The sequence below is a fragment of the Musa acuminata genome, chromosome BXJ1-11 (assembly GCF_036884655.1).
Source record: "Musa acuminata AAA Group cultivar baxijiao chromosome BXJ1-11, Cavendish_Baxijiao_AAA, whole genome shotgun sequence".
Lineage (NCBI taxonomy): Eukaryota > Viridiplantae > Streptophyta > Magnoliopsida > Zingiberales > Musaceae > Musa > Musa acuminata.
Window position 1 is genome coordinate 18,263,847 of NC_088337.1, and position 27,226 is coordinate 18,291,072.

A 27,226-nucleotide genomic window follows, 5' to 3' on the forward strand; every position below is an offset into this window, starting at 1 on the left:
TTTAAAGTTGCTATTTTTTCCGTGTTCAACTCATGTATAATATTGGTTGTTAATTATGAGCATTTTTTGTATCTTTCGACTCATATCATGTACTTGCTAATTGTCATTTTAGGATATTTACATTCCTGTTCATAACTAATTTGTCACTCGTTTCAGTTCTGAATACAAGATGATGATAGATAGCTATGCAGATGTTCAAAGAGGTGGGGTCAAGGAAACAGCTAAAATACTTGGGAATGGTAACTTATAGGGGATTTGTAAATTTCACTCTCTATATATTCAAATGTAAACTTAATTAAATATCGAGGAGTCCAAATCCAAACTCTTATTTTTCCATACGGACTCCGGTTCGCCCATCACTAATCCAACCCGTGGATCTCATAATAGTGTTTACTTTCATGCACAAAGGAACTTTATAGTATTATTTTTAATTAAAACGAGGCCTCATTCACTGAAGAATTCTTCAAAAGACCCCCATGTGGCTACTTTAGCGGCCCAAGCAATCGGTTTCGAACCGGTCCGGTCCGAGTCATAAAAGTTTCGGGGCTCTCGGAAACATTAATTGTAGTCTCTCCACCGCTCCCGCTTTCAACGCTTAAACCCAAAGCAAACGCCCCCTTTTGTGTCTTTCCATTCCATCCGCATCCATCAAAAGAATCACAGAGTACCAAGAGGAAAATCTCACCACAAAGAAAGGTCTAAGATCGTGGCCTCTCCTCCTCCTCCTCCACGCCTCTTCAGCCTTCACTCGGGTTCTGTTTTCCTCTTCCGCTTCCAGCTTTCATCGAGGTTCGTCTCTGAATTCTTTCTTCGGTGAAAAATTTTCTGGAATTTCTTTGTTTTATTTGCTTTCTTAATGATGTCGCGTGCTGATTCCCCTGGATTTCGTCGATAATATTTGAGTTTTTTTTTTTAATGTTCGGCTGCCCTTTCGTCGCCGCTCTATGTTAGGGATTCTGTTGCGACGCAGCTTTTCTTTTCTTTGGAGCCTCATGTCATTTTTAGGGTTTTCATGGTCTCCGTTCTATCGGAGTTCAGCAAAATCCCTTTTCTTTTGGAAGCTAGTGTTTCATATCAGAATTATTTTTGTTGTTGTGGGGGATTAATTTGGGCAAAAATGTGTTCTTTTTCAGGATTTCCATCATAGTTCCTACGAGAATCAGTAAATTGATGGATAATGAGCTTCAAGATTTACCTTTCTAGGTTATCTTTGGTTTCGCTGTTCAGTTCTTAGAGGACCAAGGTTTATACTTTGCTTGAGGCGTCTAAGATGCCAGCGCATTTTCCAAGCAAACTTTTTCGATTCTCCGTTGAGCTTCTGTACAGGCAGAGACACTCGGGCTTGTTTCAATCACATTCATTCTCCAGTCTTGTTGACTGCATTCGAGCTTTTTCCAGTAATGATCGCCCGACAGCAGAGTCTATTGTTGGAACATTCTACCGCATGATTTCTGTTCCTTCTTTGACTGGTGCGTCTTGGTACTCTTGCATACATAACGTCGGTAGGCTGGTTTCCGAGTCCACTCGAAGTTCTTCTTGTGTCCTATTTGAGAGGAATATGGCATTTTCTTGCAATTCTTTACCTGGTGGAGCTGAATGGGTTACACATCATCAGAATAGGAAAATGCTTGGTTCTTTCTTGAGTTTTGATGCTTATTTTTCACATGGAAACTTTGATTACTGCAGTAGATCATGCAAGACTCTGAGAATTCAGGAACTTTCAAATTCTACTGCAGTTTACAGGCATATCTGGTCCAGTGCAATCGGTGAAAGCTTTAATCTTTTTTCACCAAATGGCATTAAGGTGTTATCTTCATCATTCTTCACATCATTTTCTACTGGAGCAGCTTCTGACATGTCTCTTGGTGGGTCTCCACAAGAAGAGCAACTTGATAATTCTTCAAGCTCATCTGATTCTGACCAGTATGCTGCCCTGCATCTTTTTCTATCCTGTTGATATTCAGTTGTCGATATTGATATGTGATATGTCATCTTACAAACAATTTTTGAGCTTTAGTGATACACATTTACAACTCTGATTTAGTAGATTTATTCAAGTTGCATGCAGAAATGATACTATTTTTTGTGCAAATTTTTGGTTGCATAGAACAAAGATTAAAGTAACCTTTTGATAGTACATATTGTCATTTTGAGACAGCATTTGATGATTTGTACATGTTTATGTGATACTTCATGTCATTTTCTCAGTTTACGATATTAATGTATTCAACATCATATAACACTATTATACTAGAGACTAGGCAGCCAATGGGCATGATTTCGGCCAATTTAGTGACTGAAGAGGGATAAATTTTATGTCGGAGCTAGAATTTTAAGAACTATGTGCTTAAAATATCATAAAGGACACCCAAAACACAATTCATGTTGCAATTAGATGATGAAAATTTGCTATGCCATTGGAGTAAGGTTGTGAAAATTCCTGGTTAGATGCAAACTCTTTCCTTGAGTTTGGAAGTGCAAAGGATGCTGTAGTAATTTAGGTTTTTTCTAAGCCAGTTTTCCATCTCTGTACATTTACTGCAAAGTTTGTGTTCATCTATCTTTTCACATAATAAAGATAGAAATTTATGTCAATATTAGTGGTTATTTGTCTACTTTAAGCATTAAATTAGCTGCATTGCACAGGAAAAAGCCAAGTAACAGAGCATTGAAACTGCTGTCCGGGTCTTGTTATCTGCCACACCCAGATAAGGAGGAAACAGGTGGTGAGGATGCACATTTTATATGGGATGAGCAAGCTATTGGTGTAGCAGATGGTGTCGGTGGCTGGGCTGATCATGGTGTTGATGCAGGACAATATTCTAGAGCACTTATGTCACATGCATCAGATGCAATTGAAGAAGAGTCTAAAGGGTCCATTGATCCGTTAAGGGTGTTGGAGAAAGCTTATCTAAGAACTAAAGCTCAAGGATCATCAACAGCTTGCATCATTGCACTAACTGATCAGGTCTGAGTTCATTATTCACCTCTTTGCATGACTCTCTGCAACTTCTTTTTAGTTCTTTCCTGTTTGTCCTCAAACTTATGGAGAATCTCATATAGTTTAAAGTCTGCAGGAAATAAAAATCCGTTGTAAAAGAAACCAATCTGCATTCAAGTCTAGCATCTTTACTATCTTCATCTCCAGATTGCTAAGAGGAGTCTGGTTTTCATATATCTTTTTGTTTCCGAAATTCGATGTTGCTTTTTTTCCAATCTGTTGATATCTTTCCATTACTTTTTATTTCCAAAATTTGATATTTCTCTCCAACCTGTTATCTTTCCAATACTTATGTGCTTCTTTGCTTCAGAATGAATGTTCAATGGCTTAATTGGTAGGAAGCCATATTTCTTGCATACCACACTTCCTGAGTGCATTTTTTTCATCTTAAGCTTTGATGCTATAAATTTTGATCATGACAACCTTTTCTAAGTGTAAATCTGGTTATACATTTACTAGAAACTAACTTTCAAGATATCTAAGTCACCATAAGTTGGTGTGTGAAATTATAGCAGGCAGAAGATGTGATAATCTTCCTTGCTTATATTGTTCAACAACTTCTACATGCCTCTTAAATCATTTTGAATAATCAACACAAGGCCTTTTCCATGTGAAGTTTCTGAATATCTAGCTACAGGTTAGTCAGCCATGAAAGGGATGAATTTTCTCCATCTATGGTTTCAGTTTTCCAAAAGCTTACCATTTCTGACAGTGTTGATAAAAACTAGATCTCACCTAATGCGTTTGATTTGTAATCTTTGATGGTCCCAAAGTGGGAAGCAATAACACCTGATGAGTCAGATATAGGCATGTTGCTTGGGGATATTTGGTATGTCATTGCACGTCACCTTGGGTTTCAAAGTGGTATGAAAAGTCAGTCTAGCCAATGAAGCCTGAGACTTGATACAAAGTCAACCTTCATATAGGCTTGTGTAAATAGGAAATATCTACTCTGTATCCATCTTTCTTTTAAGCATTTTTCTAAAGTTGGTTTGTGAGTTTTAGACTTGACTAGAGTTGCAATGCCTGTTTGGTGCCCCTTTTATTTTTAAATAGAATTGCACTGCCGCACTGATTAAGAAAAAATCATTTTTGTTTTTGATTTTTTTTTTGAACTCTTTAGTTAATAGTGTCATACTTCAGAGGCACTTGTATAAAATGGCAGAGTTATGAGCTTGAACATATGAAGTTCTTTGTACATATGGTCACATCAGCTTCATAATACTGTACTTGAGAAGCATTCATAAGATTCATTTAGTGAACAAATCATTTCCTCTTATTGGTATCTATTCTATTGAAAAGATGCAGCAATACATTTTCTTTTTAATAATAATTAACTTGCCTACCATAACACCGTTAATACTAATCCTAAGCTTTGATGGTTGCGATAGGTCATAGGTCATTGACAACCAGCATAAAACTGCTTTAAATATCATGAACATGGATCTTAACTGATTTTAGTATAGGGCTAGATCGTGACCTATAAGTGACGTGAGGTACCTTTATCATCTAGGTATCCTGAATTGTGAAGGGTGGACTAAGAGGTAGTTCAAAAGAGGCCCATCACATTGATGTTTGGATGTGATGCAATGAAGGTAAGAGATCTCTCATTGTTTGGGACCCATGCGAGTAAAAGAAGTTAATTCAAGAATAGAAGATTGTTAGGACTCTAGCTAGGAGAGTCCTAATTGAGAGGGACATTCATGTAAAACCTACCTAAGCCGACCCCTATTAAAGAGATGAAGAGGCCGGCAAGGGTTAGGAGGTTGTTTCTTAGAGAAGAATTAGGAGTTGTAAAGGAATATGAGTCTTGAGTAGAAGTCCTATTAGGAGTTGGTTAGAAGTACCTAAGCCGACCCCTATTAAAGAGATGAAGAGGCCGGCAAGGGTTAGGAGGTTGTTTCTTAGAGAAGAATTAGGAGTTGTAAAGGAATATGAGTCTTGAGTAGAAGTCCTATTAGGAGTTGATTAGAAGTAGGAGTCTTGAGTAAGAGTCCTATTAGGAGTTAGGGTTTAGAAACCCTATAAATAGCCATGTATTCCTCCTCTTTTGATAAGCAATAGATGAATTTTTTCTACAGCCTTTGAGCAGCAACTTGGAGGGAGGAACCCCTATAGAGTTCCAAGGAGGCCGATCCCCTAAAGAGATCAACCCCAAGTTTAGAATCTGCAAGGGTTCTATCACCTGGTATCAGAGCAGCGTTCTTGGCGTCTCGCTGCCCTTCCACAGCCATCCATCAACCCTCCACAACCGCCCAAAGCAATTCCCACAATTGCTTAAAAGATCGTTGTCAAATTCCGTTGTCATCTCCACCATCACGGATCATCTTTTGATCTCTCCGTGAATTGCAACAGGTTCTGATTTTTTACCTTACTGCTGCTGCAATTTAGTTATCCTTATTTGAAAATCCCAAAAAAATTATTCCTATATTGCTGCATAAACTTTTCGTCATAAAGTTTCCATCTCTACGACGAAAGATACATTGCAGAATTCCAACCGTATAGCACCGTCTGTTTGATCTTGCTATTGTGTTTTTTCTATCTAAATCTCTACGAAATTTTTATGACATCTTTGACAATTCCTAACAGTAGATTTCCTTCGGTTTTGTCAAAAAATTCTCAATATAAACCATTGATATTTTACGTCTAATCTGCTATACTTGAAAATCTGCACTGTAAAATTTCAGCTGCATAGCATTGTTTGTTTGATCTTGATACTACGTTGTTTCTATCCAAATCTCTACGAAATTTTTATGATAGCTTTGACACTTCCTAACAGTGGATTTCTCTTTGGTTTCATCAAAAAATTCTCAATATAAACCACTGATCTTTTACGTCCAATCTGCTATACTTAAAAATCTGTGCTGCAGAAAATTTCAGTCACATATTATTGCCTTAACCCATCTATTTTAATCTTTTTTGAATGAAATTTCTTATACACTTCATAGATCATCTTGGCTTCCATCTAAGATTGATCTATTAAGAAATTCATCTCTAAAAACGATTTTGTGTTGCTGCAAATTTTCGTCGTAACCCGCTGAAATTTTTCGACGAGAATTCTGCAATCGTAACTTGAACCAATTTCCTTGTTGTTATATTGCTGAAATTTTCTTGATTAAATTAGATATCCTTGCTGTCATATAAACTGTGATTTTGCTATCAATTCCCTCCTCAATTCTTTCAAGTTTTTGGTGGAAATTACGTCGAGAAACCGTTGTTTCTTCGACGACAATTCTACTCTTACAAGACAGCACATACTTGCTGCAACTTCCACTGATTTCTATCGAACCTTTGCTACCATCTACCACAGATCCAAAACTTTCATCTACAGCCCTAAAATTCCACCAAACCACACCCTCAAACTGCACCCAAAATAGCCACAAAACAAGCCTAAACCGTAGCCTACATCCACCAATCCACCAACCCTTTCGACCATCACCTCTCTCAACCAATACATGCCTTTAACCCGACAACAAAAGAAAGATCTTAACATCACAGATTTGGCGGCATATACTATGGCATCTGAGGAGGTAATCAATGCTAAATTCGAAGCCTTCGAGGCGCGAATGGAGGATAAGATTCGGATGCTCTTTACCGAACTCAGATTGGGCCGACCACTAAGCCCGAAGAAATCACATCAAGGAGAGAGCTTTGCCCAATCGCACCAAGCCCGAAGATATGACTTCCAAGAGAGGGGAAGCTCTATGACAAACCCCAACTATCCATGCATGAGAGTGGACTTCCCTAGATGGGAAGAAGGAGACCTGATTGGTTGGATCTCGTGCGCGGAGCGATATTTTCGGTACCATAAAACCGCAGATGCATCTATGGTGAAAATTGTAGCTATACATCTTGAAGGGGATGCTATACAGTGGTTTGACTGGTTTGAACATACTTATGGAGTCCTTTCATGGCGACAATTCAAAGGACTGCTGATCCGCTTCAGACCAACCGATTACGAGAATATTAACGGACAACTAGCAAAGATCCGACAAACCTCTACCATTCAGGAGTACCAAACCAGATTTAAAAGGTTATCTAATCAAACTCGTGATTGGTCTCAAAAACAACTATTGAAGACCTTCATTGAGGGCTTGAAGCCGGAGATCCGAGGAGAAGTTAAAGCACGACAACCATATATGCTTATGGCAGACATCTCTTTCGCACGACATCAAGAGGAGAAATTGAACCATAAAGCTCAGAGGACTAGGGTCGCTCCTCAACCAGTAATATTGAAGCCCTCAGCCCCCTACTATCGACCAAGTCCCTACACCAAAGAGGTTAACAAGAGAAGAGCTTCGGGAGCGATATGCGAAGGGGTTATGTTGGCATTGTGACGAGCCGTGGAGCCATGAGCATCGCTATAGTAAAGGGAGACTTCTTATGATTGAACCAATAGAAGAAGAGGTCATTGAACATCCAGAAGAGAGCCTTGAACATGAAGAAGATGCAGAAGAAGAGCCACAACCGACCGAAGTTACGGTACATACACTAGCCGGCTACACAAACCCGCAAACGATGAAAGTTGGAGGCCTTCTCAAACAACAACTGATCAATGTTCTCATCGACATGGGCAGTACTACTAACTTCCTAAATAGTAAGCTTGCTGTTCGGATAGCATTACCTATCGAGAATCGTTGCAGGTTTGATGTTAAGGTCACCGACGGACGGATTTTGAATTGTGATCGTAGGCGCCCGCAAGAGAAACTATTGCTGCAGGACCAAGAGATAATTGCAGATTTCTTCATTCTCCCTCTTAACAATCATGAGGCCATGCTCAGAATTAAATGGTTAATGACATTAGGTGATATTTCTTGGAATTTTATGAAACTAATTATGAAATTTTACAATAAGGAGAAACATGTGACATTGCACGAGAAACGTGGGGGCGACATAACAACGATTTGCACACAACAAATAGAGAAGGTTTTGCATAAAGCATGCAGCGGCTTTTTGGTACAACTTGAGCAACAAACTAAGGGAGAGCCAACAGAATTTGAAGATCCAAATCTACTTCCTTTACTTGCTGAATTTTCAAATATATTTGACGAACCGCGCAACCTACCTCTTACCCGTCGGCATGATCATTGTATAACGATCCTTCGAGGCAAATCTTCAGCAAATGCTCAGCCATATCAGTATCCACATCTCCAGAAGGATGAAATAGAAAGGATTGTAAAAGAGATGCTCGAAACATGAGTTATTCGGCTAAGTTGCAACCTCTACTCTTCACCGGTGCTACTTGTACGCAAGAAGGACGGAACAAGACGAATATATGTTGATTACTGAGCTCTCAATGGCATAACCATCAAGGACAAATACCTTATTCCAATAGTAGATGAATTGCTAGATGAAAGGGAGCACAAATCTTTACAAAGTTGGACCTTTGATTCGGGTATCATCAAATACGAGCGTGCGAAGAAGACTTATCGAAAACCACCTTTTGAACACACAACAACCACTACGAATTTTTGCTTTCTTCAACAGAAGGTGGAATATCTTGGGCATATCATATCAGAGAAAGGTGTGGCAGTGGACCCCTTCAAAATTGGAGCAATGCAAAACTGGCCGACCCCGAGAAACATAAAATTACTACATGGCTTTCTGGGTTTAACAGGCTACTACCGCAAGTTCATGAAAAACTATGGAAAGATCAATGCACCACTTACTTCCTTACTGGAAAAAGATGTCTTCCAATTGTTGGACAGAGCCTCCGCTTCCTTCGACAAACTTAAGGCAGCCATGACGACGACGCCGGTGCTAACACTACCAGATTTCAACCGACCCTTCATTATTGAGGTCGACGCATCTGGAGTCGGAATTGGAGCCATTTTCATGCAAGATGGTCGACCACTCGTATACACTAGCAAGACATTATCTCCCTCCTATCAAAATAAGTCAATATATGATAAGGAGATGCTCGCCATTGTGCATGCAGCAACGAGGTGGAGACCGTACTTGATTGGTCGACGATTTTAAATTAAAACTGACCATAAAAGCCTCAAGTACTTTTTGGAGCGAAAGATATCATCCCCTGAGCAGCAAAAATGGGTAACAAAACTTCTTGGATTTGATTATGAAATAACTTACAAAAAAGGGAAAGAGAATATTCTTGCAGATGCGCTTTCACAGTTTACCCGAGCAAGCTAAAGTTTCGGTCGTTTCACTTCCGACCAGCGACTTCCTTAAGGATATTAAGATGGAATGGCAGGAAGATTCAGAGACTAGTAAGATTATAAAAAATTTGGAGGAAGCACCAAGCTCCGTGGCTCATTACAATTGGGACTCAAAAAAATTACACTATAAGGGACGCATTGTGCTTATGATAAATTCTATTTGCATCTTCACGAGCAGATTTTGGACAAAGTTATTTTATATGCAGGGTACTAAATTGAAAAGGAGTACGGCATATCACTCACAAATCGACGGCCAGACAGAAGTTGTAAATAGGTGCTTGGAGACAGCCCAAAGCCACCCGCCAAATATAGTCATCCAAAGAGAACTCCAGACCCAGCTAAGTACCATTATTGATCGACGGATCGTGACTCGACGACGACGACCCACTACTAAAGTGCTAATACAGTGGGTGAACCTACCAACAGAAGATGTCACTTGGGAGAACTATGACGACTTGAAGATCAAATTCCCAAAATTCATGAATCATCAGTCTCGAGGACAAGGCTGATTTGAAAAGGGCGGGTCTGCTAGGACTCTAGCTAGGAGAGTCCTAATTGAGAGGGACATTCATGTAAATCCTACCTAAGCCGACCCCTATTAAAGAGGTGAAGAGGCCGGCAAGGGTTAGGAGGTTGTTTCTTAGAGAAGAATTAGGAGTTGTAAAGGAATATGAGTCTTGAGTAGAAGTCCTATTAGGAGTTGGTTAGAAGTAAGAGTCTTGAGTAGGAGTCCTATTAGGAGTTAGGGTTTAGAAACCCTATAAATAGCTATGTATTCCTCCTCTTTTGATAAGCAATAGATGAATCTTTTCTGCAGCCTTTGAGCAGCAACTTGGAGGGAGGAACCCCTATAGAGTTCCAAGGAGGTCGATCTCCTAAAGAGATCAACCCCAAGTTTAGAATCTGCAAGGGTTCTAACAAAGATTAGGTTAGCAACTTGGAATATAGGAGCATTTTCACAAAAGAGGCTAGAATTGTTTGACACTATGACTATAAGAATAATAAGCATTATTTGCTTATAAGATTAAGTAGTTAAGAGAAAAATATAGATATATCGATAGTATTGGGTTTAAAATTTAGTATATTGGAAAAGTTTAACATAGAAATGACATAAATGGCACAGGAATGCTTGTATATAAGGAGATAGAATTATAGTTTTAAAATTATTCTTACGAGAAGAGGTTTTGTATGTTAGAAGTGCTCATGCCCTCAAGTTGGACTAGATGACCAAAAAAAAAAAGAATTTTGAAAAAAAATCTTAGAAGATATCATTTAAGGAATACTTATTATCGGAGGAAATTTAAACCCATGTAGGGAAAACATATGTTAAATTTAAAGAGATGCATGAGGGCTTTGGTTATGTGGAGATGAATGAAGAGTGTGGTATGACTTTAGTTTTTGTCACTTCGTATGATTTCAGAATTATTAATGCTCAATTCAAGAAGAGAGATGAACATTTGATTACTGTAGTCACAACTATAGTTAGATTTTTTTTCCTCACTAGAGAGTTAGATAAAGTTATATGCAAGAGTTGTATAGCTATACTTGTTGAAAGCTTAAAGAATCAACATAGGTGGATGATATATGTATGATATTTGTTGTCGAAAATCGTAGAAGAAAAATATAGTAGAATACGATACTAGGACTAGGTGATGAAATTTTGAAGATAATAATGTAAGGATTTTTAAGAATAGAATGATAAATGAGATGGTTTAAAACTTAGATGAGAATAATATTAGTATTATTTGATCTACGATGACTAATAATGATGGTAAAAAAAATACTGAATTACTAAAGCTCGAGAAAGAAAGTGTAAGGATTTATGTAATATTTAATACAGTAAAGATGAAGGTTAAAGAATATTTATTAATTATAATGACATTAAAGAATATATATAGAATTATTTTTATAAATTATTTGATGAATATTCCACAAATGACCTAGCTTTAACGATTGTTTTTAGTGATAGATTTAGTAGTCAGAGATTTGTTTGTAAAATCAAAACCAGTGAGGTAAAAGAAGAAGCCTAATAGGTAAGAGTGTGAGACTTGATCACATCCATATTAAGGTTTGAAAAAGTTTAGGAGATCAAGGAATAGGTTAACTAGTTTATTTAACAAAATTTTAAGATTTAGATTGATGTCTAGTGAATGGAGAAAAAATTTTTTAGTGTTAATTTACAAGAATAAGAATGACATACAAAATTACTCTAGACAATTAAAATCATCAGTCATATTATAAAATTTTAGAAAAAGTAATCAAAAGCAGGATAAATTTAAAATAAATATCTTCTAAAATCAATTTAATTTCATGCTTAGGATACTAACAATATAAATTATTTATTTATTAAGATAATTAATAGAAAAGTATATTGAGAAAAAAGGAAGATATGAATATGGTTTTTATTGATTTAGAAAATGCCTATGATATAGTTCCTAAAGATTTATCATAATGGATTTTAGAAAAGAATTGCATATTAACTAATTATATTGATGTTATAAAGGATATATATGATAATGTAGTCATTAGTATTAGAATTATGAGGAGTTTGTTTAGTGAGTTGGCTACATCAAGGGTCCATATTAAATCTTTACTTTTATATTGATAATGAATAAACTTATTAATCATTTATAAGATAGACCTCGTAGGTTGCGTTTTTTATGAGATTTTAAATGAAATTAGCTCTAAACTTGAGTTATAGATGTAATCCTTAGAAATTATAGGTTTTAGATTAAGTAGAATTAAAACTAAATATATGAGATATAATTTTAGTAATAATAAGAATAGGTAAGAAGATATAGTGCAATTGGATGACAAGAAGTTAATATAGTACAAGTTTTATGTATCTTGGATCAAGTATTCAATAAGATGAAGAGATTGATAAAGTTATTATTCACAGAGTATAAATAGGACGATTAAAATGACAAGGAACTTCAGGAGCCTTGTGTGCCCATTGGGTACAAAAATTTATAAGGTAGTTGTTAGAGCATCCATACAAAAATTTATAAGAAACAACATATACAAATAATTTGTATTGCTGAGATGAAAATGGTTTGGTGAATATTTGAAGTTAATAGGAAAGATATACAAATAAATATTATTATTGATGATTAAATAGATATTGGTTCAATAAAGAATAGAATGAGAAAGAAATTTAAATTGGTATATTCATGTGATCAGGAGATCTATAGATTTCAGTAATTAGAAGAGAAGAGACAAAATGATTATTATCAGTGGTATAAGGAAAAATTGAGAGCGGCATAAAAAGACCTTAATAGAAATTATAAATAAATATTTAAATATTCGTAATTTAACTAAAGATACATTTCTTTATAGATCGACAAAAGATCTATATGGTCGACCTCAAATAGTTGGAACTTGCTTTATTGTTGTTATTGTTATTATTATTATAATTGACTTTCCTACAATATTTGTCTAGTGGACCAATTTAACATGGATTCTCATTTTGGCCTTTTAAGTATGCTGAGCTGTATTTGATTCAAGCATTAACTTTTTTACACAAAAGTGGCTTATCAAGAGATGAAAGGAATGATTCACTTTGTCCTGGACAAAGAGGCTTTTTGGTATCTTTTTAGGAGGATGGAAAATAGGGACACAGAAGTACAAACTGAATAGGACACTAGGATTGAAGGAGAAAAGGAAAGAAATGTGTGTAAAGAGGACAATGGGACTGGTTATCCTAGTTGACTCTTCTTTCTCCTTTATGCTGATGTGATTATGTACCTAATCACCCATTTTCATGCTATTAGAGCTAAGTAAGTGATCCAGAAATTGTTGAAAGAGTTCTGTTGACACTCTTTTTGTTTTGTCAAACTCCTTTCACCTTTTCTTATTTAGTGTCGTTGATCTGACTCTTGATACTTAGTTTACTTGGTCAAGGAGCTTTGATATTGTCTCCTATCCCTCAAACACATGGAAAGGGTTACCGATTTCAATAGAACATTTCCCCCCATGCTCCCTCAGGGGTTTGTTACTTGTCTTGGTTTTCCATGGTTCCCAAAATAGAAGTTTGTACACTCTTAAGTAATGTGCCAGTTCTTATCTGTACTCGAATTTTGATATAAAGCTGGTACATCAACCACAAATGATGCATATGATATGCACCAGTATACGATGGTTTAATATATGCCCAAAAGGTGGTGGAATTGCTACAATGAATCTGGTGCAAAGGTCAAATGACTTTAGGTCCTTGACGTTGAACTTGACCAAAGCAATCTAAGACAATCTTTTGTGCTTGATTCATGGTAATGCCTTTTTTTTTTCTCCTGCATGTAGCAACTTGACACAAGCTTTTTGATTCTTAGTATGTAACTAAGTGGTGTCTTTGGTTGCAATTGGCCTTGTAGGGCATTCGTGCTGTCAATCTTGGTGACAGTGGTTTCATTGTTGTTAGAGATGGGTGCACTATCTTTAGGTCACCAGTGCAGCAACATGATTTCAACTTCACTTATCAACTTGAGAGTGGCAATGCAAGCGATCTACCTAGTGCTGCCCAGGTTAGTTCTGTTTTACTTTGACACCTCCATTTATGGTACTTTTTCATTAAGCTGCGACTAGAGCTTTATGTGGGTTAGGGATTGTATTGGGTGCTTCAGATATGGGGTTCAAATTTTGTAGGTACCCTTCATATGATTTCTATTTTTGAAATGGTTTTAGCTGATACTTTTATTTATTAAAGGAGGAAAAATGGGTTTGTGCTCATATACTTCAACCACTAGTTGTGCTACTCTCTTGTGAAATTCACATTGGAGTGCATGTATTTAGTATTGATCCATTTGATAGTGGTAAATTCAATGGTATCCATTTGATTTCATTCAACCAACTGATGGAGTTCAAGATTATTTTGTTGGGTGTCAAGGAGCAGGAATAGACGGGCTTTGAATACAGGAATTGGTTGGCTTTTAGTCCCCTTTTGGCTGTAGGTGTTTGGGAGGATGATAAAGTCCAAACCTGTCTTCTTCATCTTACTCTGTGTAAAATTAATTCTGCTAGCAACTTATCAGTACTATTTTTAGGCCTAGCCCTACAAGAAACAAGCTGAGATCTTACGGATTAGTCGTGCAGCTGGACCAGTATGAAGCACCTGTCAATTTTAAGCCTAGCTGGGATTGTTGTTTTGCAAATTTTGTGCCACTCTTGGCCTAGAATTGTTTGACATAATTCGTCAACAAGTTTCGATTCCAAACCCTAGTCTGTCTCTGAAAGAACATTCAGGCTTAAGTGCTTACAAGTGCAGCTCCTTGATCCTAGCTGTTCTTTTGTCTTTTGACATGGTACATCTTTGTCGATAGACATCTTGGATTATTGTTTAGGCTCATATATGCCGCTTACATTTTGTGTGCAGGTGTTCACTTTCCCAGTCGAATCAGGCGATGTGATCGTTGCAGGGACAGATGGACTCTTTGATAACTTGTACAACAGTGAGATCACCGCTGTCGTTGTTCACGGCATTAGAGCTGGTTTAGGACCTCAAGTGATGGCCCAGAAGATAGCTGCATTAGCTCGCCAACGAGCCCAGGATAAGAACAGGCAAACACCCTTCTCGACTTCTGCCCAAGAAGCCGGCTACCGCTACTATGGAGGCAAGCTCGATGACATCACCGTCGTCGTCTCCTACATCACTGCCTTCGGCAATTAGAACTCATTGCGCCTTTGTAAATAATCCGTTCAGCATCATGGCAAGGCATGTGATGGTCTCTTTCTTTTAGGTCTCAGTTACATGTTGATGAGAAGAAATGTGAGACTCATAGCAACCATCTCTACAAGCTAGCGTATGTTTTCTGCTTCTGAGTTATTACTCGTAAAGAACTTAAATGCTATCTTCTCAAATTGTATGGTCTCTGCTTGATGGTTGTTCAGTTCTGGTTATTCGGCAGGAGCGGCATCATGTTTAATTCTTGATCTTGTAAAGTAATCTGAAATCGCAGAAGGTATGTTTTGGTTCCTCCGTTGGGAGATGTTTGATGAAATTGAACTAGAAATATAGCCATTTCACCTTAGCATTTCTTTATCCTATATCGGTCACAACATTGCACTTGGTACTAAAAAAACTTCATGATTTGAGATGCGTTCAACTATATATCTACCAAACCAACTCAACTTTTATTACAGATTGTGAACTCGAAACATTTTCTACTTGGCTTGGCTTGGCTTATTTATGTAGCTCTCTTTGGACTTGTTACTGTCTGGCTTTTACATTGACATCTGGTAGATCCACAAATGTCACCTACAGCCAAAGCTTATTCCCACAACATTGAAGATAAGAACACATTCAAACTAGCATTCTAAGCATCCGCATCTCCCTCTCCGCCTCTCTTCTCGCCTCTTCATCAACCTTCCAAGCTGCTCTTTCTTCGTCGTCATCATCTTCTTCTTCGTGTTCCTCTTCACCCTTCGATTGATCCTTCATCCTCCCCTCGAGTTCCTCGGCACACGAGGTACACGCAAGTATCGTGGACTCAACTCGGGCAGACAAAAGGTCTTCAACGATAGCTGTCGGCACGTTGAATGCCATGGCCATGACCTCCCTGTCGAGGATCCGAAGCGCCGATCTCTTCCCCCCGAAGAACTGCGGGCGGTTCTTCCCCACCAGGTTATTGAATCCGACCAAGATGAAGCCCTCGTCGTTGTAGGACATTTGGGTCACCGGGTGAAGCCTCGGCACCACCACGACATCCCCTTCCTTGGCCTTAAACCTCGTCTCCTCCGCTGGCTCGCCGATGCAAACGGCTTCCACCATTCCCCGTCCTTGGATCACTATGGCGATCTCCGTCGCCTTGGGGTTCCAATAAGGCCCCATCATCGAACTCTTCAACCATTATAAGGTTGATATCAGTCAGTACACAACACATCATGTCTCATCTACCGATTGAACCTTTCAGATCCAACCAACCACAGAATTATATAGCATTAGAGCGAAGCATTGTGTGTTCAAATCATATTCCATCAATAAAAAAAAATTTAAATCATATTCGATCTGTCGATTTAAGCTTTTAGATGCAATGATAAAGAATTGGGATGATACCATGTGATCGTGTCTCATCTCATACTTACCCTGCTCAAGTTCACCATGAACGCCCCGAAGTTGGAGCCCTTGAGAGCTTTGAGGTCCTTGTGACTCAGGGCAGTGCTCCAACCATTGCAGTTCTCCACATCGGGTTTGGCCTCGAAGAAATTGAATGCCTTGGTCTTCTTCTTGTTTGTGAGTTTCTCCTCCTCGGCGGTGAGACTTCGGATCCCTCTGAGAGCTCCAAAGGATACTGTCTTCGAAGTATGCGGAAAAGGAATGATGGCCGGAGGCTTCTCAACCCATTTGATGGCCAGAATGGTTTCCTCGGAAACCTTAAGGTGAAACAACTCATCAAAGCCATGCACTGACACGAATCTCTTCTACTTACATAGATGGATTCATCACCATGACTTACCCCAAATGCCATCTGGAGTACTTTGTCCTCGAAACCTCCGACCAGATCACTGATGTTTGAGTAGGCTGCAGCTGGTAGTTCCTGCATGAAGCCATGAATGATCATGAATCTTCTTGTGTGTTGGCAGATTGGGTTAGAGGGATGATTACCACCTTTGTGTTGTCCGTGTCTACTGCATTAAATATGGCATGAATCCTTAGGTTGTCTCTCGTTGGGTCCGGATGGCTCTGCACGTAGAACATGCTGCCTTTCTCCAACCTGTAGATGTCACCACGCACCACATCGATGTGCTCGGTCTCATCGTTCTCGTCCTCTTCGACGTATGTGACCCTTCCGCTGCCTGCAGAAACCAAGATTTGATGTAGGCGTCCATCTTTTCTCGTGTTGAGCTGTTTCGAGATGTCATACCAGACTGCACGTAGAAGACCATGTCGGTGTGGAGGAGAACGGGGAGGAACATCGAGCTGGGCGCCATGGTGATGAACTGGAGGTGGTAGGCGCCACCGTAGCCATCACGCACGTCGACGGCCGTGATCTCCCCGGACGCTGTGGAGGCCACCGTCCTCCGGCTCTCTTTCCTCACTAGAAGCGGACCAACGCCGGGGAACTCCTCTCCCCCTCCGTCGACGGCCACAAAACACCATAGCAGCAACATCGGCAGCATCGCTCGTTTCAAAACAACAGGTTTGGGCTTCATCGTTTTCGCCTCTCTCTCTGATCTCTGATCTGCCTTCTCTCCCTCCTAGGTCGGTAACGGGGGAGGAAGGGTGTCTCATACATAGTAAGGAGAGCTCAGTGGGAGGGATGCGTGCATGGCGGCCACGTTGCATGGGCGACAAGGGACGTGACTCAAATAGGGCAGTGGAAAGTAGGCTGAAGCTGCAAGACGTGGGAGATCACCATCGTGATCAGCGGCCACAATCTCAGTCTTGGGATGGCTGCTAATCCAGTTTCATCATGTCAGAGATGATATGATTGTTTCTGTCGATTCTCTTATACATAAGTCGGAGGTGAGCCATTACAACTCCTTTTACTCGTTCCAAGAAAGCCACTCCATTACAACTCATCTAACTCATGTACATGGGGTTAATTATATATTACTATCCTTATTAGTTATGTTTAATATTTTAATATTTATATTTTTAAAAATTATATTAAAATTTTTATATTTATGAGAGTGAATTTTTTTTTTTTTATCAATTTTATTAATAAAATTATAGTAAAATTTATCACTGAGCACTTTTGACTCTATTAAGAAACGAGATTAAATATAATATAAGGATCTAATATAATTTTTAAAAATATAAAGATCAAAATATTAAGTATAATTAAATATAGAAGATAATATATATAATTAATTAGATCAAAATATTAAGAGTAACTAATTATAAGATATAATATATAATTAATTTTAGTACATCGACAACTCAATAGTCCGGATTTCTTAAGGTATTAATTTTTTAAATAATTTAAAATTTTAAAGATATATATATTTTTTTTTTATAAAGGGAACGAGAGAAATATAGAAATAAGGAATGTTATGTGGAAAAACTTGAGGACTCTTCCGTACGAATCACCCATTATAATTTCCTTTGATTGGTTTATATCTTGTATTTGGATTTAATTTTAAGTGCTGACATTTACTGCTACATGATATTAGATCCATGAGAAACGCGGCTGATACGAGATCCAATATCAAGATTTAATACCACGATTGATATTGTCTTGCTGACTTTACAAACTGCAACACCAAAGCAATCAGACTGCTAGGGAAGCTCACGGTGGAGAGATCAAGGTCAGGAACCACTCCATTCAATTCCAAAAATGTAGAACGGACCAGACACTGAACACTTGGATATCTGATACAGAGAACAACAAGACGAGAGTGACAATTGATTCAGGGCCTTGACAACCCTTCGACATTACAAAAATCTGTCATTCTTGTCAGCACACAGCAAATGCCTACGATGATCCCATGTAAAATGGAGTAGAAGATGAAGAATGGCAAAGAAATCCACTTAAGACATTACTGTAGGCATCGTGGAGTGACTACGATGATCAAATTACTAAAGAATAATTAGGAACGAGATGGACATGCGCATGTGAAGAATAGAATTAGCTCTTTGTCTGCCCCAATTCAAGGTCAGATTTGGCGAGCCCATTTACTTTCTCCTTCAGGAGCTTTACATCCTCCCCCTCCGATTTGCTGTCGGCAATTATATGCGTCGCCCGCTTTACCTGCTTCTCGTGCTCTACAGCCCAGCTGTAGACCACCATGCCTAGCACCGCAAGCAACATTCCTAGAATGTTCTTGAGAGTGAGAGCTGAATCAAAGAGTATCCATCCTAGTATCAGCACACAGACGGTCTTCATATGACCCAAGACTTGGAAGGATGTTGCAGAGAACCGGCCGATGCAGAGATATTGGCTCATGTTGCAGAAGACAGCCAGGGAACACGAGAGAAGTATGAAGAACTGCAAAAAGAGGTCAACCAGGCTAAATGAGAAATCAGTAGATGGCACATCTAAAATGGAATGTGTATCCAACAGAGGCAGTCTTCTTTCGTAAAGATAAACATTCTGATGCAGAGCTTGACTGTAACTACAATCGTTACAACTTACCAAATAGCAGTTTGTTGTGTTTCTGTCTAGGGTCTTGCACAATGTTCAAATAGCAGCCATCATCATATCACATGTGCAACTCGCAGGTGTGTATGACTCATATTAAGATGTCCAGGTAATATGTAACTAGTTAGAAAAAAATATATACTCAAATTTAGATAATAACCAAATGCAGAGCTTCTAGAGTGATAGCTGCACTCTTTAAAAGTTAATTGAATGATAAGTTACAAAAAAATAGTTAAGGTTTTACATAATTAAAACTACTAGGTTATTTGCATATGTGATGCACATGCCGATAATTTAATTTAATTTTAGTTTCAAATATGTTAAGTAAATAAATGCAAAACATGAAATGTTTTGAAAAAAACAAAAAACAAAAAGAATACAAAAATTTCCAACCAGAGAAGGCCATATGTGGTAATTTTCAATCTAAATTAGCTATTTGATTAGGTACCTTAGAAACGGAATAAGAGAAATCAACAAATGTTACATAACCTGCTCCTTCACCTTTTTTATCAGAATAAAAAAAATGTCCCTCTTCTGCAATAGGGCATGATAGTCTTAAACTTATAGATAGTTGGGGTCTGGTAACTTAAAATACTCAAATTAAACTTCTACTGCGTCTATCCCAAGAGTTCATTGTGGATCTGACATTTCTATACATCAATTGCAGTAGGTCCTCAGCCAGGGCCATGCGAATTATATAAATTAGATATCTTCATGGACAAAAATAATTTCCATTTGATTTATAGTAGAAGAATATAATTTTAGACAGAATAACAATGAGTCAACATAAATTGCATGTGACTACATTTTCTGTACCTATGGGGATTGTATATGAATCTGTATAATAATATGTGGCCGTATGCATGGCATATTGCAAAACATGTGCAAGTACTTGGTTATAGAGAGTTCCAACAAGTATCCAGTGATCTTTCATGTTAAGCTTATGATAGTTATGTGGCTGTAGTTTATGATCAACTGCATGAACGAGATTAGAAACATATAATTGGATTGTAGATGTTGTTACAAACAATGGAAAATGAGTTCAAGTTAGATTTAATCTGCGCAATCAGAAGTCCCATCCGACAATAGAAATATTGATATGGAACTTACAGTTGCCCCTGAAGTAAATCGGTATTCTAAGAGAGAGCGGTGGTTGAGGTAGTAGTCAGCAAATGGGCCAACAATAAGAAGTGAGGCTGCCTGTACTGGTGCAGTTTTGCTTAGGAGCTCAAAAGAACCAATATTATTTTTTTTCTGGAAAGACCCAATTGTCTGTAATAAAAATAATACCATGAGATAACTAACCAACTAGAGCTACAAATAATCAGTCTAGAGAATGGCTAAATGCATTGCTGCAAACAAAAATAGAGACAAAAAAAATGAGATGAATCCTGCTGTATGACAAAATATAGAAATCATGCTGTATTTACACAGCTCCGACAAAGTTACCTGCATCATGATACTAATTTATTAGTTTGACAGAGTAACTGCATTTAAATCTCACATAAAGCAAACAGGCTTACAGTTTTCTGCATCTAAATTTTATGTCATGTTATCATATAACATGATCCAACATAAATCTGATCAAAAAGAGTCCATCTCAATGAGCATAAAAAATGAAATTTTCCTAAAGTTTATCATTAGAAGAAAAAAAAAAAGCATAAGGACTAATGGAGATTATTTTCCATGATCATGATTTTACAGACTATACTTCTTTGTGCTTCCCTTTATTCAAAGAACCTCTAAACACACAGCTAGAAGAAAATATATGTGAGACCTCTTGATGGCCCATACATCTTTACCCTAAGTTGGAAGAACAAATAATATGCTAGAATAATTGAAAGATAATCTCCATCAAGCCAACACAATCAACCAATCAGTCATCTGGAAGAAAAGCGACAAAACTGCTATCAGCAAAGCTTATCGACTTTATTACCAGAGATGGAAGAATGAAAGATCTGTAAAAGAGGATCCAATTCAATATGTATCTTACGATGTAGGGAAAAAGGAGAGAGCATAGCCACAGTTTTTGCACAGTGGACCTGGATCACCAAAGCTAACAATACCAACATATTAACACTCAATGAATGGTTGGAAGAAGAACTAAATTTGGATGCGCAAGAGTGGGCATGAGAAAATAAATGTGATATAGTTAGGGAGAAAAGGAGACAGCATAGTGATTGTTTCTGCAGAGAATCTTAATCACTATGGCTAAAGATCAGAAACATATAATACTCAAATGAGAAGAATTCACCTTGAATTTAGTGTCTTTATTTGTCCTACAAATCTGTTTATCAATGGATTTGTCTACAGATTTAAAGAACAAGATATAGGTAAGGGTTTGGCTGCACGTACTTTGAGGCTATAATTATCCTATTGTTCATTCCTGAGTTCAGATTCTAACAATCCTGATTCACCATAATTTTTACTTTGGAGTTGTTTATCTTCTCATGGAAATGTGTGGTAAAGCAATCATCTTTATCTTGCTGCTAAAAGTTTCATGCCCTTCTTAAAACTACAAATTTTCAAGTACTAAAATAATTGTTTAATCTGAGTCAACTCTCTAAAATATACAGAACCTTTAAAATCAGCTGGTCAAAAAAGCTATAAAATTCCAAGAGCTTAATCAAACAGTTTAAAGGGAGTTCCATTTGTCATTTATAAGATATCTACCACAACCATACATTTACAAATAGGGAGCGGAGCATGCAAATTATGAATTATGAACACATCTGCACTTTCATATTCAGTTTTATCAATTGGTACAAAAGATTGAATGACCGTGTGAACACTAAATAGTCCACATTAATTCAAGTGGTCACTCGCTAGGAAACTGTACAACACAAACAAATAATAATTGAACAACTTTAACGGACGATACTGATACTTCAAAAAGCAGTTTCGGTTGAAAAATATTCTCATATGGAAATTAGCGTAAACATAAACCACCGAAAGGCAGAGAACATTAGCTTATTAGAAGTTTCACCTAAAAATAGAAGAAATAAAAGAAGGGATTGAAATCAACATAATAATTTAACCACAAGAAATTTTATTTAAAAGTAAACAGCCATATGCCAACCTAGAAAAAAACGATGCATCCTAGTAGTGCTTCAAAGTGAAAGTGAAGGCATAAGCTAGAGATCCAAAGCATGGTTCACTGAGAAGAATAATAGGAAGATATACAAGCAAATGAATGAACAAACGAAGCACCATTCCGCTCAAAGTGTCCTAACAACTACTTTTATTGTTCTTTGGCATTGTTGCATGCTTATACAGAAAAACTAAGAGATAGAATATCCTTGCATGAAATTTTTAACTTCTAAGCATCTAGTTGTTGGTAACCTAGGAACATGCTGTCAAATATTAGTTAAGTAGAACATTAGAACGATGAATCTGACCTCATCTATAATCATCCAACCCTCGGTTTCAGTATGATACACCTTAGGTTCATAAGATTACTAGTCGTTAAGTTTTAAAAGCAGTTCAACATTGCAAAGGCATAGTAGCTCAGATAAATGTTGACAGTCAACATCTTGTAAGAAGCAAATTTGGCATGTAACTGGTTTCCAATGTGCATGTCTCAGAATAAAAAAGACCGAGGGGCAAAGAAAACATTTTGGACATGGAATTTAATCATGCTCAGTCAGAGTAGAGATGCTCACAATTTGCTGCAATGATGTGCAAAAAACAGCCACACAGGCACAAAGTAGACCCTTTGCATTGATGTCCACATCAGTGACTGTGCAAATACCAACTCCTAAGGCCACAACTGCAACGGCCAGAATCACTTGCCGTGAGTAGTGTTTGCTGTGCAACAAAAATTCCATAAAGCAAACCACGGGTATAATGCTCAGTTTGGAGATCTGCATATTGTAAAAAAGAGACCAATCGAGTCATATTTGAATCACACATTCAACCATGTCATCTTTCACTACACAAGGCACAAACTTACAAACCTGATAAAATCCAACAGAGTTCAACATGAGACTGAGATTCATCCCAGTAATTGACAGATTTGCGACTATGGAGAACCAAAAGAGCTCCCAAAAAGGAACATACTTGGATACAGAGAGACCGGTTGCATTTGAAACCCAACCAACAAGGGCAGTGACAATGAAATGAAACCCTGTCAGCGTTGTTGCTGCATAATATAAACTAACATCAATGAAATTGAATGAAATCAAAGAGTCCAAAAAAGAAAAAGACAAACTTGGGATGTTAAAAAAAAGTAACTTTTCGAATCCACCACGTAATTCCCCACAATTTAAGAGAAAAATAATTGACTGTGACAACGCTTATCACATTAAGCCCCGACCATGACTTTTTACATTAATCATAGCTTCAGGATCCTTTAATTTGTCTTTGAAGCCTAGATCTACAGCGCAGATTCAAGAAAGACAGACCCGAAAAGGTCTCCGATGAAAATTTCTTATGCGAGGTTTCAACTGAACGCCAATAGGCCATCACTGCTAACATCTGCCACAATATCAATATCGCCCGTGGATCCAAGGCGGGTTAGCACATTTAACTTCATATCTCTCTCTAACACGAAAATCTTTCCTTTTTCTCAGAAAAGACAATTAGACAGCAGCAATCCTTCGTTTCCAACAGAAAGATCAAATCGTTACGCCCTTAACTTCAATTCCCAACGCGAAGAACCAAGACAAGAATCAGATCGAGGGAGGAGAGTACCGAAGCCGAAGGCATAGCCGTTGGGCGACATGAGCTGCTTGTTGGCCATGATAATGCCGACGGAGCTGACGACGTTCATCGCCCATGCCCCCACGTCCGACACCACCGGCTTCTTCTCCAGATCCATGGCCGGCGCCTTCCCCCTCCTCCCCCTCGAGTCCCTAATCCCCGAAGACCAAGCGAGGGCGAGGGCGAGGGCTTCTGCTGGTAGCAACTCCCTCGATCTAATCTATATATAATACGAATCCGAGAAAGGACAGAAGAGAGGAAACGAGAAGGGAAGAGGAGGGGAGGGAATAAAAGGAGATAATAAAGGAATCAAATCACAGAAGCCGTTTAGTTTTTGGTGTTCGGGGACGGAGTCTGGTCTTTAAATTGGTGTCGTCGTCGCCGTCGTTGCTTCGGCAATCGAGACGATACCGAGTGGAGAGAGAGGGGGCGTTATAACACTAGCGAGGACATGGAGAGGGCGGCTTCCCCTACCCATCCTACAAATCGGGAACTTGTGCGGGTCCCACCGATGACGGTCACCGCTCTCCACGAACTCGATGCGGGCACGCCGTCGGGCTCTTCCTTCGGGGTAGACGTCGGACGCGGAAGTCTGGGCGTGTTTGCTATGGTACCAGGGGGCGTATTGTACCCGACGAGACGAACAGAGAAGCTACCACGGGACCCACTGACGGACTCAGTTTTGCATGCAAGGTACAGTGTGTTGGAGTAACAGAAGATTGTTTCGGTGGGGGAACGGGAAAAGGACCGTTTCGAGGGGAGATATCGGAAGCGTAAAGGGGTAGGCCACTCCGTCGGCTTCCCAGTGATGGCGGACTTGTGTGGTGGGGCCACCGCTTCACGCAATCACAACGTAGGTATTGTTGAAGCATAGTTTTCAGCGCGTATTATTTATTTTTTCCTATTAATTTTAATCAAATTTCAATCTGATATAATAGGTCATGTTCGATTTTTCGTTTGATTTTAATTTATTTTCATTAAAAGGTAATCCAATGACATCATCGAACTTGAACAATTCAAATCATGGCAAACTTGAACAACATTACATCACACCGGTTCATCTTAACCTAGAATAATAAATATATTTTAATTATATATGTGTATTATATGAAGTAAAAAAAAAAAATATTTACATGTGAAGATTCGAGAAGCCATTGGGATGGTTAAAAGAATCGGTATCATCTACTCGCTTTGATGTGCTGATGTCGACATGACATATCGTGTGGCGTCAGATGAGGTCGATACACAGATGCCACTCGGCCAAACATGTCGTCGGCCATGTGGGTGTGAGTGCATGATGAACTCCCACTATGAAGCTTTGTGGGTTAGATTATAACTTCAACCTACATAGTGGTGGTGGCTTGGTGAATTAAATGTTCCCGAGCTTCAATTCAACACACATGATAGTCAATTTGGATTACATTCTAAGGGACCATTTCGAACTGCTCACTGGCGAGTAAAAGCTTATTATCCATCTATATTCGTAATTCAATGTGAAGCTTTAGCAATCCGAGAAGGGCTCAAACATATTTCAGTTTGGACCTTTCAACATCCAATTGGAAACTGATTTATTAATCATCAAGCAGGTATTAGAAGGAAAAAAAATACTCACTAACATACATAACGTAAACTAATCGATATTTTTTTAATTATAAGAAAAGTAATAGGATGTTTCAAGAGTTCATTACATCCTAGTCTACGTAACACGTAAAAATTATATCATTTTAAAATAATTTTACGTAATAAAAACCTAATAAAAAGATACAAAAATTAGGTAAAATACAATACCAAACAATTGTAAAAGAAAATATAAATGATAAACAATCTATTGACAAAAATATTACTGATATCCGTAACGAAGATATTTTATGTTTTTATAGAATATTAAAATCATAATAGATGATTTTTTTAAAAGAAAAAGAAAAAACCACACACACATTTGTTGCTATTCAGTAAGCGATGGAAACAACCCAACTAATCTTATTGTTTCTTGCAGGTCAAAACCCATGTCCGATGCAAACAAATCCCTTCTGTCCATGGTTTGAACATGATGGATGGAGTGAGGGTGTCACCGGCAAGAGGTCATATTTGAGCCACCGGCGCTTTGAGAGTGGTCCATGAAGAAGTGCCATGTAATTGGATTAGCAAGCATTCCATCATCAACATAGATAATATTGCTAAAGGAGATTGACTACCTAACTAGTTTACAACTCAATAAGGTTGGTATAGATAGTATAAATCAATAGGTCATGCGAGATGTTAATGATCAATAAATTTAATATGGTATCTAAGTGATTTTTGCTTTGTGTCAAATCATCATTAAAACAGAAAAGCAGCTAGATTGATCTTGTCCTTCCACAAACTCTCTCTCGTCAGGCGAATGAATGTTCAGAATATAAACTAAATATGTTATATCCTATCTATTCTTTTAAGCTTTTAAAGGACAGGATGAGATGAATAGACAACAAATAGCAATCAACTTCACACGCCAAATATTCGATTGACTGGATCCAATAACAAGTCTCATATCAGATCTGCTACTGCCTTTAATGAACTTTGCACTCCAAGCATATATACCTCACTTGAGTTGGAAGGCATCGAGCACCTCGTACCTAGTTCAGGGGACTGTTGTTGTATCCGAAAACAAGTCGTCACATGGCATGTCTGTGACAGAAAGGAGATGGTTGATTGCTCTCTGCAGTTGCTTTTGGTTGCTACCTGGAACATGACACTGTCTTTTTTTTCTTTTTTTGTTTCCTTCCATCAAGAACCAAGTGATAGAAGATAAGATTTTCCCGAGGAAAATCCTCTATTCTATTAAGGAAAATCTTCCCTCCTAATCCCTATAAATTGGAGAGGGACGTGCTAATGCATTTAAGCTATAGCTTCTTCAATAAAACTTCTTTACTTTTTCAATAAAGCTTTTTATCTTCTATTCTTTCTATCATGGTATCAGAGCTACTTGCCTAGAGCAAGCTCTCTTCTCTCTTCTCGCTGCCGACTTATCACTGTTGCTTCTCCATCTCTGACGGCAAAAGAAAAAGCTTTCTACCATTGCTTTTCTATCATCAGCCCATCGGTGCAACAAATCTTTCCTCTTCGGTGAACGGCAATTGTCTTCTCCACTGCCACTCTGCCCCAACGTCTGTTCCCTTCATCTGCGGCTCCACCTTTCAGTGCTGTGCTCACCAACATTGCCCCACCTTTCTTCCTCGCTGTAGCTACCTCCTACCTCTTTTGCTACAGCTTCCTCCTCTACTACACCTATACTGCAG

The 27,226-nt window shown here is 38.2% G+C and overlaps 3 protein-coding genes across 6 annotated transcripts; 1 reads left to right on the forward strand and 2 right to left on the reverse strand.

The window, feature by feature from the left end:
* The first annotated feature begins 22 nt into the window (after positions 1 to 22).
* Positions 23 to 15,027, forward strand: LOC103973343 (probable protein phosphatase 2C 55). 3 transcript variants are annotated; one of them, XM_009387882.3, is made up of 6 exons: positions 67 to 789; positions 1,134 to 1,469; positions 1,737 to 1,923; positions 2,647 to 2,968; positions 13,545 to 13,694; positions 14,543 to 15,027. In XM_009387882.3, the coding sequence occupies exons 2-6, from the start codon at positions 1,271 to 1,273 to the stop codon at positions 14,834 to 14,836; spliced, it is 1,152 nt and encodes a 383-aa protein (XP_009386157.2). In that variant the 5' UTR covers positions 67 to 789; positions 1,134 to 1,270; the 3' UTR covers positions 14,837 to 15,027. The 3 variants fall into 3 exon arrangements, with proteins under 3 accessions (XP_018676934.2, XP_009386155.2, XP_009386157.2); XM_009387880.3 differs by having other exon boundaries at positions 62 to 789; positions 1,134 to 1,923; XM_018821389.2 differs by lacking the exon at positions 13,545 to 13,694 and having other exon boundaries at positions 23 to 789; positions 1,134 to 1,923.
* A 250-nt stretch (positions 15,028 to 15,277) lies between these two features.
* LOC135597231 (vicilin-like seed storage protein At2g18540) lies at positions 15,278 to 17,293 on the reverse strand. The gene is made up of 5 exons (XM_065089926.1): positions 17,031 to 17,293; positions 16,775 to 16,962; positions 16,623 to 16,703; positions 16,252 to 16,539; positions 15,278 to 16,006 (listed from the first exon to the last, which is right to left on the reverse strand). Exons 1-5 carry the CDS (start codon positions 17,284 to 17,286, stop codon positions 15,470 to 15,472), a joined length of 1,350 nt encoding a protein of 449 aa, XP_064945998.1. The 5' UTR covers positions 17,287 to 17,293; the 3' UTR covers positions 15,278 to 15,469.
* A 1,154-nt stretch (positions 17,294 to 18,447) lies between these two features.
* Positions 18,448 to 24,553, reverse strand: LOC135597232 (UDP-rhamnose/UDP-galactose transporter 1-like). Of its 2 annotated transcripts, none has more exons than XM_065089928.1 (5): positions 24,426 to 24,553; positions 23,207 to 23,391; positions 22,913 to 23,113; positions 20,361 to 20,522; positions 18,448 to 19,097 (listed from the first exon to the last, which is right to left on the reverse strand). In XM_065089928.1, exons 1-5 carry the CDS (start codon positions 24,427 to 24,429, stop codon positions 18,738 to 18,740), a joined length of 912 nt encoding a protein of 303 aa, XP_064946000.1. In that variant the 5' UTR covers positions 24,430 to 24,553; the 3' UTR covers positions 18,448 to 18,737. The 2 variants fall into 2 exon arrangements, with proteins under 2 accessions (XP_064946000.1, XP_064945999.1); XM_065089927.1 differs by lacking the exon at positions 24,426 to 24,553 and adding an exon at positions 23,943 to 24,408.
* Positions 24,554 to 27,226: the final 2,673 nt, after the last annotated feature.

Coding starts and splice junctions, on each gene's coding strand:
- LOC135597232 (XM_065089927.1), bottom strand. CDS start 24,069: ATGGATCTGGAGAAGAAGCCGGTGGTGTCGGACGTGGGGGCATGGGCG. Junction 23,392..23,942: donor CGGCTATGCCTTCGGCTTCG/GTACTCTCCTCC, acceptor TATATTATGCAG/CAACAACGCTGACAGGGTTT. Junction 23,114..23,206: donor ACTCTGTTGGATTTTATCAG/GTTTGTAAGTTT, acceptor TACAATATGCAG/ATCTCCAAACTGAGCATTAT.
- LOC103973343 (XM_009387880.3), top strand. CDS start 1,271: ATGCCAGCGCATTTTCCAAGCAAACTTTTTCGATTCTCCGTTGAGCTT. Junction 1,924..2,646: donor AGCTCATCTGATTCTGACCA/GTATGCTGCCCT, acceptor TGCATTGCACAG/GAAAAAGCCAAGTAACAGAG. Junction 13,695..14,542: donor ATCTACCTAGTGCTGCCCAG/GTTAGTTCTGTT, acceptor TTTTGTGTGCAG/GTGTTCACTTTCCCAGTCGA.
- LOC135597231 (XM_065089926.1), bottom strand. CDS start 17,286: ATGCTGCCGATGTTGCTGCTATGGTGTTTTGTGGCCGTCGACGGAGGG. Junction 16,963..17,030: donor GGTCTTCTACGTGCAGTCTG/GTATGACATCTC, acceptor TGGTTTCTGCAG/GCAGCGGAAGGGTCACATAC. Junction 16,704..16,774: donor TAGACACGGACAACACAAAG/GTGGTAATCATC, acceptor GGCTTCATGCAG/GAACTACCAGCTGCAGCCTA.